Below are 17,419 nucleotides of genomic sequence, written 5' to 3'. Positions count from 1 at the left end.
CCTGTAAAAAGCATAGGGTACTTAATTTCCATTTTTTTAATCTAAAAAAGTGTAAAAGACATTTCACGGAACAAGGTATCCTCTATCAGGACGGTTCGCGTCTCCAATATCTTCACTCGCTATGTGCCGGCAGGCCTGAAAACAGACAGGGAAGGACCTGAGCCTGACTACATTTAAAGGGAGCATGTTATGTGGAAAAATGCTATTAGCCTGCAGATATAGGTTTATTCTGAAGGTTAACAGCATTCTGAACCTACCTGGTGCCCGCACATTAAACCTTGCTGCTGGGAGGAAATGAAGTTTAATCCTCCCGGCAGTCTTCCGGTTTCAGTCATGTTGGCGGTGCCGGAGTGGGTTCCGTCATCGCTTTGTGTAAGGAGAGCAGCAACTGTAACCAGACCCCCGCACTGACAGACAGATTTCACTAATGCAGAGCGGCTGTCAGTCAGTGTGGGGGTGTGTTTACAGCCGCTGCTCTCCATACACAAAGTGTTAACTGAACCCATGCCAGCGCCATCTGCATGAATTTATAAAAACTATACTCATTAGTCATCAAGAAGTAAGGATAATGCAGTAATTTTGCTACAAATGACTAAAGACTTTGAGCGACCCTAGCAAAAACAAAAATTTTTGGAAAAACATAAAATATAAGTGTCGCACCAAACTCATTCAATAGTCAAATGGACAACAGTGACACCACCTAAGACTTTTATATCTTCTTAGTGTGTGTGGGCTGTGACTTGAAATATGGGGAAAACAAACTACAGTTCATGTACCGTAACTACTAGGCCAATGTTCACACAAAAGAATCGATAGATGTCCTGCAATTTATTTATTGCGTCGTCCTCACCTGAGGGAGTCCTCTCCCGTCACCCCATGTGTCTCCAGACTGTTAGACATAAATCACCTTCCCCGTTGTATGCCAGAGACTTATCGCACTAGACAAGCAATTTATGGAGCCACAGCATTATATATTTTGTAAGGAGGCAGAAAATAAAATGCCTGTCGTTCACCCAGCGATCAGAGCGTGCATAGGGTAGTAATGGGGACAACTCCATATCCAATAGTTCTTCTGTGGCTAAAACACCATGACAGAAGCTCTGCAGACATCGCTTTTATCTGATATTGCCGCTGTTCAAACGCCATGTGAGGACACTTACAGTGAGACCCATATATATTTGGATAGAGACATTTTTCACATTTTTGTTCTGTGCATTACCACAATGGATTTTGAACAGAACAATTCAGCTGCAGGTGAAGTTCAGACTCTCAGCTTTAATTCAGGGGGTTGAACAAAATAATTGCATGAAAATGTGAGGAACTAAAGCAATTTTTAAACTCAATCTCTTCATTTCAGGGACTCAAAAGTAATTGGACAAATTAAATATTTGGAAATAAAATGTTAATTTGTTGGCAATGACTGCCTGAAGTCTTGAACTCATAGACATCACCAGACGCTGTGTTTCCTCCTTGTTAATGCTCTGCTGGCCTTTACTGCAGCGGTGTTCAGTTACTGCTTGTTTGTGGGTCTGTCTGTCTGAAGTTTAGTCATTAACACTCTTTGAACGGTTACAATCTGGCTTCCAACCCCATCATTCCACTGAAACTGCCCTAACCAAAGTCACTAATGACCTACTAACCGCAAAAGCCAAGCGACACTACTCTAGCCTCCTCCTCCTGGACCTGTCCTCTGCCTTTGACACAGTAGACCATTTCCTTCTATTAAAGATTCTCTTGTCTCTGGGCATCACAGACTTGGCGCTATCTTGGATGTCCTCATACTTAACCATCCGAACTTTCAGCGTCTCCCACTCTCCCACCACTTCCTTATCTCGCCCCCTATCTGTCGGTGTCACCCAAGGTTCAGTTCTTGGACCTCTGCTGTTCTCCATCTACACCTTCGGCCTGGGACAGCTCATAGAGTCCCATGGCTTTCAATATCATCTCTACGCTGATGATACGCAGATCTACCTCTCTGGACCTGACCTCATCTCCCTACTAACCAAAATCCCACAATGTCTGTCTGCTATTTCATCCTTTTTCTCTGCTCGATTCCTAAAACTGAACATGGACAAAACAGAATTCATCATCTTTCCTCCTCCTCACTCAACTCCCCCACCCTGGGAGTAACTCTAGATTCTGATCTCTCTTTCAAGCCACACATCCAAGCCCTCTCCACCTCCAACTCAAAAATATTTCCCGGATTCTTACATTCCTTTCCCAAGAAGCTGCAAAAACCCTAGTACATGCTCTTATTATCTCGCGCCTAGATTATTGCAACCTCCTGCTCTGTGGCCTTCCTTCTAACAGTCTCACATCCCTACATTCTAAACTATGCTGCCCGGCTAATCCACCTGTCCCCCCGTTACTTCCCGACCTCTCCTCTCCGCCAATCTCTTCACTGGCTTCCCATTGCCCAACGACTCCAGTTCAAAACACTAACCATGACATACAAAGCCATCCACAACCTGTCTCCTCCCTACATCTGTGATCTAGTCTCCCGGTACTTACCTGCACGTAACCTTCAATACTCACAATATCTCCTCCTCTGCTCCCCTCTCATCTCCTCTTCCCACCATTGCATCCAAGATTTCTCCCGTGCCTCCCCATACTCTGGAATGCTCTGCCACAACATATCAGACCCTCGCCTACCTTGACAAGCTTCAAAAGGAACCTGAAGACCCACCTCTTCCGACAAGCCTACAACCTGCCGTAACCAGTCTGATATCAGTCTGATATAACGCCGAACAACCAGATCTACCCTAACCTACTGTATCCTCACCTATCCCTTGTAGACTGTGAGCCCTAGCGGGCAGGGACCTCTATCCTTCTGTACCAGTCTGTGCCTTGTATTGTTTATTGATTATTGTACTTGTCTCTATTATGTATACCCCTTTCACATGTAAAGCGCCATGGAATAAATGGCGCCATAATAATAAATAATAACAACAACAACAAGTGAAATGCGGCTCTATTGGGTTGAGATCAGGTGATGACTCAGACATTCAAGAATAATCCACTTTGCTTTAATAAACTTCTTGGTTGCTTTGGCTTTCTATTTTGGGTCATTTTCCATCTGTATTATGAAACGCCGACCAATCAGTTTGGCTGAATTTGAGCACACAGTATATGTCTGAACACTCTAGAATTCATCCAGCTCCTTCTGTCCCTTGTCACATCATTAATAAACACTAGGGACCGAGTGCCACTGGTAGCCATGCATGAACAGCCATCACACTGACTTCGCTGTGTTTTACAGATGATGTGGATATGCTTTGGATCATGAGCTGTACCATGCCTTCACCATACTTTTTTCTTTCCATCATTCTGGTAGAGGTTGATTTTGGTTTCCTGTGTCCAAAGAATATTCTTCCAGGACTGTGCTGGTTTTTTTAAGATTTTTTTTTTTTCTTTTAGCAAACTCCAATCTAGCCTTCTTATTCTTGTATCTTATGAGTGGCTAGTGTGACGCCCTGGCCGGGCCAGGTAGTCACAGATAGGCCCCTGCACTACACCTTTCCCTCACAAAACAACCTCAAAACCCTAGTCACCCCCGTCAGGGCTAGATGGACACACCAGGGGGCGGAACCAGGCAGTTGAAAGACGCCCACCAAGGAGTCTGGACAGCCCCGGGCCGGAAAGTAAACAGTGGAGTGTTAGAGTTCAAGTTGGAGAGGAGTGTGGGCTGGAGCTGTGTGCAGCTCCAGCAGAGGCGAATACCCCAAATTGAATGGTGCCAGGGTAAGAGCCCTAGTGCCTTTGGCTAGGAGGCAGACGGCGGTCTCCGTCTGCAGGAGCCGGGAAGATGGCTCGGTGGAACAGAGGTGGACCGGGACAGGGTAGTGGCCCGCCGGTACCGACCCGGGGAATCGACTCGGAAACCGGAGCACACAAGGGGGTACTCGGCCCTGAAGCCGTCCAGAAGCTAGTGGAACTGGTTAATTCACCGATTGAGGCCAGGACTAGAGGTCCTGTCCCACCCAAAGTCCCTATTAGAAGACAACAGCCCACCGAGGGGGATAAAAGGCCACCGCCAGGGCTCAGATATCCCACGGGCCAGCGTTCCTTAGGCCACATTCAGCCGGGAGCGGACTCCTGAAGTTGCAAGCACAGGCAGTCCACCATTACACAAAGGTGCAGGAGAAAGACAGACAGAGACCACTAGCCGGGTGGGGTACCAGAACACAGCCGGCTGCAGGCACCGACCACCATCACCTTGGTTTACCAGACACTCGTGTGTTTCCTTCAATAGTGAGTATACCAGCACCCTGCGGTCGCCCATCTCTCTGCACCAATCCCCAACAGGTCCCGGGGCCACCATCCCTGCCCACGGAGGGGGTAACAACTTGCTGCATAACATCTCCCCCGGGTGCCCCGTCACTGCAGCGGTGGTGTCCAACCTCACCACATACCGTGGGTGGCATCACGAACTTAATACGGCTCAGCCCGTACATATACGTCCTACATCCACCACTACAAACCCCCTTTTTGATCGAAGTGACCGCGAGACCCCCGGGTCCGGAGACCCTCGAGCCACCCACGGAAGGTCCAGATCCGAGCAGCTTGGCTGCTGCTAGTGGGGCGGCACACTTGCACCGTGCAGTGAACCCTCTGTATTTCCTTTCATGCAGTCTTCTCTTTATGGTAGATTTGGAAATTGATATGCCTATATCATGGAGAGTGTTATTCACTTGGTTGGTTGTTGTCACGGGGTTTCTTTTCAACATGGTAATTCTCCGATCATCCACAACTGTTGGCTTCTTTGGGCGTCCAGGTCATTTTGCATTGTTGAGGTCATCAGTGCTTTCTTTCTTTCTCAGGATGTACCAAACTGTAGATTTAGCCACTGCTAATATTGTAGCAATTTCTCTGATGTTTTTTATTGTTTTCGCAGATGAAGGATGGCTTGTTTCACCTGCATGGAGAGCTTCTTTGGCCGCATATTTATGTCTCAGCGAAAACTTCAAAATGCAAGCACCACACCTCAAATCAACTCCAGGCATTTAATGTGCTTAAATGAGAATGAAATAACAAAGGAATTGCCCACACCTGCCCATGACACAGTCTGAGAGTCAATTGTCCAATTACTTTTGGGCCCTTTAAAACCAGGGTGGCATGTGTAAAGGAGCTGAAACTCCTAAACCCTTCATTAAATTTTAATGTTGATATCCTCAAATGAAATTGTCCATTATATAACTAGAACAGGAATATGTTTCAGTAAACAGGTAAAAAAAAACAACAAAAAACAACAACATTTGTGTCAGTGTCCAAATATATAGGGACCTAATTGTATGTTATATTTCAGAAAAAATCTACATGAAATTGAGTAACATACTTACAGGGAACTTGTTATGTAAAAAAAAAAATGCCATTTACCAGAAGATAAGGGGTTAATTTGAAAAGCAGTGATGTTTAAATCAGTTTGGCTGCTTCGCAGGAGCAGGTGCCACAGGGAGAAAATGACATTTTATGCTCCCTGCAGCTGCTCACTTCCAGTCATTGGTGTGGTGCAAGGTGGTATAATCCCTCCCTGGCATTCTGATTGACAGTCTGCTCTACACACACACACGCAGCAAGGCGAGCTGTCAATCAAAGTGTTGAAGCTACTATATAGTGAGCTATGACTATGTCCGCTCCCTGCACCGCCCCAGTGATTGGATGCGACCGGCCGCAAGAAGGGTATAGGATTATTTTGTCCATGGAGACTAAAAGGATTTAAATGCTATTTAGAAGGGGCTGTCCGGTTTAAAATGACAATTCTGCAGTCACTCTATGTGTTAGGCCTCTTTCACACGTCCTTGTCTCCGGTACGTGTTTGGTCCTTTTCCTCATGTACTGGAGACATTGGTCACACGTAGACCCATTAAAATCAATGGGTCTGCGCTCACGTGCGTGTTCTGCCATAGACCGTGTGTACGTGTGGAGCATACTTGTGTCCGTGCGCTCCACACGTCAACATGTCAGTTTTTCTCCGGCATCACAGGTGTCACATGGAACGCAAACGGACCACACGGAGGTGTTCTGTGTGACACACGCTGGAGAAAACACACGTGTGTGAGAAAAAAAAAACTTTACTCACCTTCTCCAGCCCTCCTGTCTCTGCCGCTGCTGTCACTTGCTTCTGACCACCGCTCACTATACTCATTGCATATTCACTTCACTGCGGCCGGAAGCTGCAGCAGCGGGGAGTCGGCAGGACCGGAAACCGAAGATCAGCACCACGGACAGCGACGCCAGGGACAGGTGAGTAGAAAGTTCCCATTCTCCATGTGTTATCACAGATAAACACGGCTCACGCAGGGCATTATGCACCTTTGACACGTCCGTGAAAAACGCGCGTGATTTTCACGAACGTGTGAAAGAGGCCTTACTCGATGTGACTGCAGACTTGTGACTCCTCCCATCGTACACACTGTGCGCTGTGAAGATTCTCCGGTGTGAGAATCGGGAAAGGGGGTCACATGACCGGGAGTATGCATTATGTATACTCCAGGCCAGAATCCGACTAGATGGGTATTCAGCCAGGCCGCGCATGGCAACAGAACGATGTTAGCCTGTAGATTAACCCCATATCTGTGGTTTAATAGCGTTTCTTTTTACATAACAAGTTCCCTTTAAAATGGTTGCCTCAAATTCCTAAATGGGAAACATCGCAGAACATTTGTAAGAACAAACAACTTTGCAAATTACCTTTATTAAGAGCGCTCTCTGTCCTCAAAAACAGAGGGAATGTACATTTATGGAGTATAGCTCGTTGACTAGGTTAGTGGTCACCCTGCGGTATCAGAGTGGCCAGGTACCTAAGTAAGGAGCAGGTTCTGTGCTTACATCTTATTTGTGCGGCTGGATCCTCCTGGGTTTCACCCTTGCTGCAAAGACAAAATCTGCGCTAATAGCAGCATGGGAAAGCGCTCAGTTCAGGTATCTACCACCCCTGGGAACCAGGAGGCAGAGAGGCAGGGGAGCTGTGAGCTTCTGAAGATTCACAATGTCACTACTCATTTAAGAAATTATAAATAACCCATCCAGTCTCCTTACCTGGATCCAGATTTATTAAATGCCACATTAGTCAGGGGCAAAATATGAGCTCGGAGCACCTGAAAAGATAAAACAGCTTGTTACACTGGAGCTGACATAATGACTGAGCTAGTGTATACAAGTCCAGCTCAGGAAGGAGGACTGTTCACATCTTCTATGTATGGAGGATTGTGTCAGTGGCACATTAAGCTGCTTACACACTACGTTTTTTTAACATGCGTCATGAACGTTTTTTTGCTGGAAAAGTGGATCCTGTTTTTACAAAGAAAAACGCATGCAAACGCATGTGTTATTTTGCAGGATCCTGCCACTAGAAGTTTATGGGCGGGCATTGAAGTCATGTGATCGGGAGTGAGGGGAACTGAACGTGATAGACTGGGAGCCGGCATCTGACAGCTGCGGATGCTGGTAACCACGGTAAACATCGGGTAACTAAGCGAACTGCTTTGCTTGGATACCCGATATTTACCTTGGTTACGAGCGTCCGCAGCTGCTAGGAGCTGGGCTGCCTGCTCCCTGCACACGTAACCAAGATAAACATCGGGTAACTAAGCAAAGTGCTTTGCTTGGTTACCCGATATTTACCTTGGTTCCGAGCGTCCGCCGCTCTCAGGCGGGGGAGAGAGAGAGGAGAGAGAGGGGGGGATGGGGAGAAAGGGAGGTGGAGAGAGAGACTGATCACGCCAGGCTGGTTTCTGGGCATGTTCAGTAGAGAAAGCAGAATCCTGTCTATCAGCATGCCAGCGTTCACATGCGTTTGCATGCAGTATAGTCAGGATCCAGTGAAAAACAGTATTTGGACGCAGCTCAAAAACGCTACAAGTAGCATTTTTGAAAAAAGTTAAAAAACTGCAAGTCGCTGGATCCTCACTATAACGCACGCAAACGCAGGTGAACGCATGTTGACGCGAGTCCATTGCAAATGCATTGAAATGAAAACGCATTTGCACTGGATCCGTTTTTGCGTTAAAAAACGTTCATGGCGCATGTTAAAAAAATGTAGTGTGAAAGCAGCCTTACACGAATTCGGAAGCACTGGGGAAGTTACATAAGATTAGGAATTATGTATTTTACATAATCGTAAAACTTATTTGGTTTTAGACAAAACATGCAGTGAGATCATATACTGTAACAGCGCACAGAGTCCTGCAGATCTGTATATAGAGCCGCACTACATGTAACATGCCAGTGCTGTACAACAGGTATTCTCCCTATAATAATAATAATAATAATAATAATTTTAATAATAATTTTATTCCCTATGAAGCTAGTGCTGTATGGGAGAATACCAGAATACCGCCATAATATGGCAGCCAACTGAATAAAGCAATGTGGGAGATGTGGAATCTGGGGAAAAGTCTTAAAATAAGGCGATTTGCTGTCACATCATTATTTCCACATATAAAAGAATATGCAAGAGACAAATGTGACAGATAATTTTTAAAAGAAATGTGTCAGGCAATTGATGCTGCCCAAACTGAGGGCAGTCTGAGTCAGATCCTGGTTGCACGATTACAGTCAGGTATATTATTCTCTAAAATCCTCCAGAATCTCACAGACTATACACTTTGTAGTTCCCCCGGCCGGCTGCTAGTTCATTGTGCTGCTAGAACTGATTGACAGGTCTCCCTATGTTCTCGAGAAAGGCCGGTTAATCACCTGCAGCAGCACTGGGAAAATCTGACAGGATTATAAAAGTATAATAACCCAGGCCATCTTTATGTAGAGGAACAATTCTTTTTTTCTGATCTTCACAGAATTCTTTGCCATGAGGAGCCATGTTGAACTTCCAGTGTCCAGTATGAGAGTGTGTGAGAGATAACACCAAATGTAACACCCCTGCTCCCCATACACACCTGAGACCTTGTAACACCAATGAGTCACACGACACCAGGGAGGAAAAATGGGTAATTGGGCACAATTTGGCCATTTCCATTTAAGGGTGCACTCACTTTTGTTGCCAGTGGTTTAGACATTATTGGCTGTGTGTTGAGTTAGAGGGCACCAAATTTACATTGTTATACAAGCTGCACACCGACTACTTTACATTGTTACACGCCCGTGTCGCACAACAGATGGGGGCGGGTACCCACACTAGCGATATCGGTACCGATATCGCAGTGTGTAAAGCGGCCTTAAGAGCTGGACATTAACCTGAGCAGTTGAATCCACACTGTTTTATGGTTTATGGACTATTTGCTTTATAATTTCAATTTGTGCTGGAAAAGGCTATTTTTGCTTTTTATTATCCTGTAGTCTAAATAAACCAGCCAAGATGTTTTACTGAAACTGTAGCACCCAGGGGGCAGAGGTTGTCAGGCACGGGGTGTCTCGTACCTGCGTTACTCGTCACCGGGATGGTGTGATGATCTGGGATGTCGCGGTGGGCTGCCCGGCTTCGTGCCCCGAGGTGTACACCAATAAGGGGGGGGGGGAGATGGTGGGTATAGTAGTAGGATGAATGTCGTGACGCCACCTGTGGTATGTGGCCAGGGATTTAGCCGCCGCTGATGTTGCTGTCCTCCAGGGCAGATTGTAGTAGCAGCCAGAGATGGTATCGCTCCCCAAAGGTGGAGCGGGACCCGGGGAGGATGATGAGGGGAGTAGTGATGACGTTTGAGCACTAAGGCACGGGGCGGCGGTGATGGTAATCAAAAGTCAGAGTCAGTGGCTGCAGTTCCAGGTGTCTTTACTCACTCTTTGTGCTGTGCCGCTCACCCGGGTAGTACTGGTCACCCGCTATGATGGGCTCCATCGACCTCGGATAAGTTAGGAGAAGTCACCGGTGTTGGAAAGAAGAAGAAAGTCCTTTTTCAGAGTTGCCCTTCCCGCTGTGAGGCACCTGGGCTGAGCATTCCACTCCCAGACCCAGGCCCCGTGAAGAGAAGAGAAGAAAGAGGTGATGGTGTCGTGTCCCAGAACTGAAGTCAAGGGTAGACTAATTAGTGATTGTGTGAGTGTGCTCCTACTTCTACCTCAAGTGGAACCCGCCCCCCAGCTGGCTGGCTTCAGTGACCGGGGAAGTCCCATGACTCATGATGGTCACTCCCCTGCCTACCCTGAGCCTACCCTTGCCTACACCTGGGAAAACGCTCCTAAGCTTTATGAAAAGTGTGAACGTGGAACACCGGTGATTAACCCGCTCCTTACCCAAGGCGAATATCGCATCTAAAATAAAGTACAGTACTCTGTGGTGACTGAAGCCTCAAGGGCGCCACAAAACCACTCCCTGTGCCTATCTAAAACTGCAATCGAGTGAACCGTATCTCCACAGTTGATGAAGAAGCACGGGCAAAAATCTTGAGAGGCAAGGTTAACTGTCGCAGGGAAAACGCATGTCATAGATAAAAGCAGCTGCAAAACTGAAAACAGACAACATTGAGGAGCTAAGCAAGCAAATCTACAGCAGCAGCAGCTCAGCAAAAAACTACTAAACTGTTCATGCAACAGTTCCAGCTGTACCAGCAGCAAGAACGACAGTGGCAGCAGATGAGTAGAAGACAGTCCTGGCTGAGACGCTCCACCCCAAGTAGGCCGCAGCAACCCTGAGTCAAGGTGATGATTCACACGTGCAGAAGACGGTAAGAGAGATGCCAGATACAAGAGATGACGCCAGGTAATGAAGTTGAGGCATTCCTGATGGTTTACGAAAGGGTGGCAGAACGGGAGAAATTACCTCTGGAGCAGTGAGTGGCGGTACTGGCACCATATTTAACGGGGGAACTGCAGAAGGTTTATTGTGATCTGGCTCTGCAAGACGCAAAAGAGTACGCCAAGTTCAAAACAGAGGAGTAAACAGAGGAGTAACTCTGGCTGTCAAAATGCAACAGGTGCACTACAGGGGCTATTGCAGTGACAAACCTCCCCAGGCCCAAATGTTTGACTCATTACATCTGGTTCAAAAGTTTTTGCAACTGGAATCTTCCTCCCCAGCACAGATGGTGAAAAAGATCGTCATGCACAGGTTCAAGCACTCCTTTCCAGGGCAGTTCAGTCTTGGGTTGCCCAGGGGGATTCTTGCAATGGCGATGACCTGGTGGCCATAGTAGACAAGTACCAAGTGATTAAGATGTCCTTGGCAAAACAAGAGTAGTAGATTCTCCATACTTGGGTTCCCAAAGGGCGGTTGACATCAAGAAGACAGGAACTAGAGAAGCAAATTTGTACAACACAAAAGGGTATTGGCAGATTCTCCTTTCCAAAGAGGCCAAGGAGAATACAGCCTATTCAATGCCAGATGGGTTTCCACTATGTCCGGATGCCATTTGAGCTGCTAGGAGCTCCAGCCATCCTCCAGAAAGCCATGGACCAAATCCCAGCTCCCCGCAAAAAAAACCTCAGTGGCCTACCTGAATGACATCATGATCTTCAGCCAGGATTGGGGAAGTAATCTAGGCAAGGTCCAGGAGATTTTTAATGCCTTATTTAGCAGTTTTCCCCTTTACAGACTCTAGTCAATAGAAACTGCAGTAGCTTTTTTTGTGAGCTCTGCCTCCTTCACCTAAATCCTTCTCTCCTTCATATAGACTTCTATAGGCAGGTGGTATCATATCTGCACACAGATTTGACTAGATTCGTGCATGAATGATCAGTGAAAAGAGAAAAAGTGACTGATCAAAAAAAGAGGCAGACTGCTCTAGTGAAGTGTGTTACAGAGTGTCCATTTTCATTTGTTCTGTTAATTTATGAAAAATAAATACTGAATGTGTGGTTAAGTTACTCTTAAAGGCCCAGTCACACACACTCAACGACTTACCAGCAATCCCAAAAACGATGCGACCTGATAGGGATCGCTGGTAAGTCGCTGGGAGGTCGCAGGTGAGATGTCACACAGTCAGTTCTTACCAGCGATGCAGGAACAATACAGGTCGCAGTAGCGACCTGTATAACGATCTCAGCAGTCACTGTGACCCTGTCCCACAGCGTCAAACACAGCGATGTGTCCTGCCCAGCAGGACATCGCCTTTGAAGAAAATGGCCTGGACCATACGGCAACCTCACAGCCGGGGCCTGATCGCTGGTAGATGTCACACATAAGGAGATCGCTAACGGGATCGCTACTGCGTCACAGAAACCGTGACTCAGCTGCGATCTCGCTAGCGATCTCATTATGTGTGACGGTACCTTTAAACACCATAACAATTTCTCATATGAAATTGCGCTATATACAACGTACACTATAGATAATTTCTTAGGTCAATGATTTACAAGTAACTAATTTAAAACATTACAAATAAACTATTCTTTTCCTCCTTAAAACATAAAGTTCCCCTACATCAGTACTGCAGAGCAGTTGGCTGTAATAAGCCTTGTCAGACAGATATAGATTGCAGCCGCGGCCAAGCTCTCCTGATATCACGTGTGTGTACGCAGCAGGACTGTCGTTCTGTGTTCTGTAATTAGTGGAATTAATAATTCATCTGTATAATTGACATTACTATAATGATATTATTCCTGCTAAGATTTGCACAATTGTTTTTATCAGTAGGACAAAACAAATACAACAATACAAAATGCAATACCTGTACTTCTCATGAAAGGGGTCAATCCAAAAGAAAATATTCATTTTTAATTACAATTTTATTTTGAATCTTTAAAATAAATGTGTCCATATCTAGATATTGCTGCTACATACCGTAGTTACCGTAGTTGTGCTGTCCTCTGGTGGTATCTTTCTCAGAGCATCCAGTTGCAGTGAGAACAGACCACTCGTGTGCCTACTGTCTCACCTGTTCAAGCAGGAATCACTCTGATGTCCATGTACATGAGGATCCGGCCATGAGACTAAGCATATCTGAGCATCGGCACAGGACACATTAGAAGACCTTGTGAGAAGGAAAAGGTATGGTGTGCCGCAAGAAGTAACACAACAGCTAGGCCAGGGGTGCACAACCTGCTGACCAGGGGTTACATGCTGTCATCCTAGGTATGGGGAAGTACCTCATATATAGTGACAGGGAAGGTGAAACCCTGTGCCTACTGAAGGGGGAGATGGTGACCCCTGAACTACCTTCCACTGGCCCCCGGCTGCCCTGACCACCCTAGATAGGTTCCGCACCTATCAGCCGGGCAAAATACCTGGCCCTGGCTGAAACTGTGCTCGTCCCTAGGAAGGGAACGGATGGCATGAGTGCTTAGTCAACCCCACTAAGTTCTAAAGAATGCACAGGGAAAGTATAAGAATAAAACCTATCTCCAGGATGACTCTGGGTACAGCAACAAACAACCGTGTTACTTCAGAGGGATACAAGCTGACTTCTTACATCCAAGGCTTGTGTAGGAAACGAACGCCATCACCAGCAAACACCAGGAGGAAATCTGAGTATTTAAGGACACCAGGGGAAGTGATGATGATTAACAGCTGAAAAGTGATGATATCTGCAGGGTCCTAAAAGGAAAAAGATTAACCCCAAGCAGATAAGATACATAGGATACTATTTACACCACAGCAGGAAGAACCGAATGTCAGGGAGCAGTTTGTATAGCCAAACGCCGCAACCTTCTACATCCGGACACCACAGGACTGTCTGTCAACTTTGAGACACCCGTGACGAATACAGGCTGCAATCCCTTTCTGTGCAGTCCCCTGCCAACTTTAGTAACCCCAACAAGTATCATAGCTACAGGCAGCAGAGGGGGCTGTCATCCCGGGCCCCGCAATCACAGGGGCCCACAGGAAGCTACTGCTACTATAAACCTTAGGCTGCTTTCACACATCCGGTTTTTGCTATGCGGCACAATCCGGCACTTTGCAGGAAAAACGCAACCGTTTGGTTTTTTTTGCTGCCGGTTGCGTTTTTTCCTGCATAGACTTTAATTAGTGTCGCATTGTGCCGCATGGCCTTGCGTTCCGTCCGGTTTTTGCCGCATGCGGCAGATTTAGCCGATGCGGCGGCCGGATGGAACGTTGCCTAGCAAGTTTTGTTGTGCGGCAAAAAAAAACGCGCCGTATCCGGTCGATGCGGCGCTTTTCCCAATGCATCGCTATGGATGCCGGATGCGGCGCGATGCGGCAAAAAACGCATCCGGCCGCCGCATGCGGTATTTGCCACTGCGCATGCTCAGTAGCATGCCGTAAGCGGCAAAAAACGGACGGGTCGCATGTAAAAAACTTATGCAAAGGATGCAGTGTTTTCACCGCATCCGTTGCATAGGTTTCACAGCCGTATTGAGCCGCACGGCTCAAACCGGATGTGTGAAAGCAGCCTTATGGGTGTGCACAGCACCGATACAACTAAACTCTGTGGTAGAGCAGGAAGACAAGATCTGCCTGCTTATCCACTCTCTGTTCTATAAACTGAGGGTCAATTTAGGCCTGTGGTATACAGAACAGCAGGGAGACTGACACAGATGAGCTGGGGATGTGGTGTGGGGTGAAAGGAAAAGGCGGATTTTGATGACATCATCACATTGGTTCTGTCTGCTGGCGGACTCCTCAGGCTCCATGAGTAGATATGTTTTTGCTTTTTTTTTGCTTGTGGGGGGCAATACTGGGGGCCATATTACAGTGTGAGGGAAATGCTGGGGGCCATATTACAATGTGTGAAGGGAATACTGGGACCGATAGTAGAGTGTGTTCAGAGCACGGTATCTTGTATGCCGTAGCGACCGCATGATAACACAGGCCTCACTATTTGGTTGTGAATTTGGTTAACATTATTCAGGTGCAGAAAGGGTTAACAAATTTTCAGTCAGTGGCTCTGAGGTATTCTGGCTCTGACAGGTTTAGTCTGGTTTTTGCGCGCCTGTTTTGCTGCCAGCTGATTGGATCAGCTGGCAGAAAGTGCGGGTAATTTTAACTATAAAAGTAGCTGCTTCCGTCAGCTGGCTGTCAGAAGAATTGAAGATCAAGACGAACAGCTGATGGAGAGCCTGCTACAGGAGTTCATGAAGAGGGCGAGCGAGGACGGCGGAGAAGCCTGGCTTAAACAATGCCTGGCGGTGCCCAGGCGGCCAGCAGAAGCTGAGGAAGAGATGGACGGCGACGCTGCGGTGATTCAACTCACCGCTCCTGAGGAGATGGCAGAGCTGACTGAGGAAATCCCTGCAAGGAGGAGGTCCCAGAGACGCAGCAGCTTCCTCCCCCCGACGTCATCGTCCAGAGAAGAGGGGAATGCCGGAGCGGAGTTATCGCCGCCCATCTTGTCTGCCGGGACTTCAGCACGTCATCCTCCTGCACCCGGTCATGTGTCCAGGAAGAGGAAGAGTGGATCATCTAGTCAGCGCCGTCGTAAAAGCGCGGCGCTGACCCATGGATTTGAAAATCCTAGCAGGAGCAGGGCTGCACCAGCAAGTGTGAGCGTGCCGGAGGCCGGAAGAGCGACGGGGGCCCCCTGGTCTGACTCCCCGTCTGAAGAAGATGATCTGCCAGCTGGAGTCAGAGAACAGGATCTGCAGCATGGCTCAGCTGCAGAAGCTGGAATTCCAGAGGAGGGCCGAGGATCGCAGAGCAGAAGGAGGGGTGAGATGTTCAATGTTCCCCTGTCTGTCTCGTGTGTCGACCCTCTGTCTGTTAGTATGGAGTCTGTAGTTAGGAAGGTGTTAGGAGAATTGTTAGCAGGGGGAGGGACGCCTAGGGGGGGTAGTGCAGCCCCTATTGGTAGTCAGGAGTCCATGTCATTGCCTGGTTATTTATTTAAAGAGGCATTGACATGTGACTTGTCTCCCCTGGGTTTTCATCTGCCGCAGCCAGTTAAAGAAAAGATTTATAAGGGGGAATTTATTGATTTATTTTCTCTGCTTCCGTCTAACAGAGATAATGTTAATAAAGAGGATAAGACGGAGTTGGATGATAGGAAGAAAGGTCCCCTTAGATCTTTTCATAACTGGCTGCAGGCATTTTGCATCTTTTCCTCTGTTTTAGGGGAAAGGAACCCTTCTGTTTGTTCGGGGTTATTTCAGCACCTTGACAGCATACTGGAAGCTTATCGCAGCTTCGGCGGTCAGGCATGGCTGACTTATGATGAGAGTTTTCGTCAGAAGTTAGCCATCCATCGCAGTATGCTGTGGGGTCAAAAAGACATCGGTCTTTGGCTGAATCTGATGCTTCCTCAGAGAAGTCAGTTTGGTAGACAAAGTATTAATAATTCTACTGTTAGTAAAGGATTTTGTTTCGCTTACAATGAATCCAATTGTAAGTTTGCATCTAACTGCAGATTTCGGCATGAGTGCTCCTTTTGCGGGGGCAATCATGCCGTCATCAAATGCTTTAAGAAACAGAATCAGAATAACCAGCAACAACACAACAGTAAAGAGCCCATTTTTAAAGGCGGCGACTCTAGTGAGGTTACAAAACATGCTGGGATGGTTAAGGCGCTCCCTAGACAGACAGAAGGCTGATACTAAGGGATTATCATCTTCGGGTTCTTATATTAGTTTGGCACATCAGCTTAAGGAAGATTAGTTTATGTGGCGGTACTTTTTCGGCGGGAGTTTTGAACTTTCCTACGTTTTGTAGTTGTCTTTGGTCAGGGTGAGTACGGTTTTTTGTCAAGGTGAATTCGTATTTGAGTTTTGGCGCAATTATTGGAAGGTTATTGTTGTGACGGTCAGTAGTACGGGAATGTCCTTATTTCCAGTTTTGCGGTTGGTTGAGGTCTGGGGTAAGTTGTGGTCAAATCGAAGGATGCTGTTGGTATCAGATAGCAGGAATCAGACAGGGTTAATAAGTTGGACAATGCTCTGTCTCTGCAGGATCGGGAAGAACTTTTTTGTATGGAACCGATGGCAATTTCTCTCGGGAGCCCGTGCCCAGAAGCTTTATGGATTGTAGTGATGGCTTAGTTGTTTCGGCTATTAAGAGGTCTATTGCTGATTCAACATGGGCCAGGTATTCGGCCGCATGGTTAGAATGGCAGAATTTTTGTGTTTTTCATAAAGTGGATTGTTTTCAGAGTAATGTGGGTTTAGCGCTTGAATTTCTGGATTTTTTGATGAGAAAGAATTTAGCGGTGGGGTCAGTTTCTAATATTTTTTCAGGTGTGTCTTTTTTCTTGAGATTGCATGGTCTGTTGTCATTGAAGAGTTTTTTCCCAGTTCAACAGGCATTGAAAGGTTATAGGAAAAGGACGTGGAAGCCGGATAATCGTAGACCTATTTCTCTTAAGTTATTGCTCTCATTGTGGAATGTGTTGCCATATATTTGCGTTAATGACTTTGAGTCAATGGTGTTTAGGGTGGCATTCGTTTTAGCATATTTTGGAGCTTTTAGGATTAGTGAGTTAGTTTCTGTTAGTAGGAGTCGGTTGTCAGGATTGATGTTTTCAGATGTTTTTGTTACTGATAAGTCGTTGAGGATTTGTATTGGTAGGTCTAAGTCTGATCAGGATGGTTTGGGATCAAACGTTAGGTTATTTCGGATAAAGAATTCAGTTATTTGTCC

General features: G+C 46.7%; 1 protein-coding gene across 1 annotated transcript in view; it reads right to left on the bottom strand.

The window, feature by feature from the left end:
* Positions 1-17,419, bottom strand: part of DAW1 (dynein assembly factor with WD repeats 1) — a 124,739-nt gene that overhangs the window by 69,677 nt on the left and 37,643 nt on the right. Inside the window, exon 4 of the mRNA XM_075338688.1 lies at positions 7,039-7,097. Coding sequence (XP_075194803.1) covers positions 7,039-7,097 — 59 coding nt within the window. The remainder of the gene's footprint in view (positions 1-7,038; positions 7,098-17,419) is intronic.

This window comes from Anomaloglossus baeobatrachus, chromosome 3, assembly GCF_048569485.1.
Source record: "Anomaloglossus baeobatrachus isolate aAnoBae1 chromosome 3, aAnoBae1.hap1, whole genome shotgun sequence".
In the NCBI taxonomy this organism is placed as follows: Eukaryota; Metazoa; Chordata; class Amphibia; order Anura; family Aromobatidae; genus Anomaloglossus; species Anomaloglossus baeobatrachus.
The sequence above is the reverse complement of the archived record's forward strand: the minus strand, read 5'-3'. Positions and strand labels throughout refer to the sequence as shown.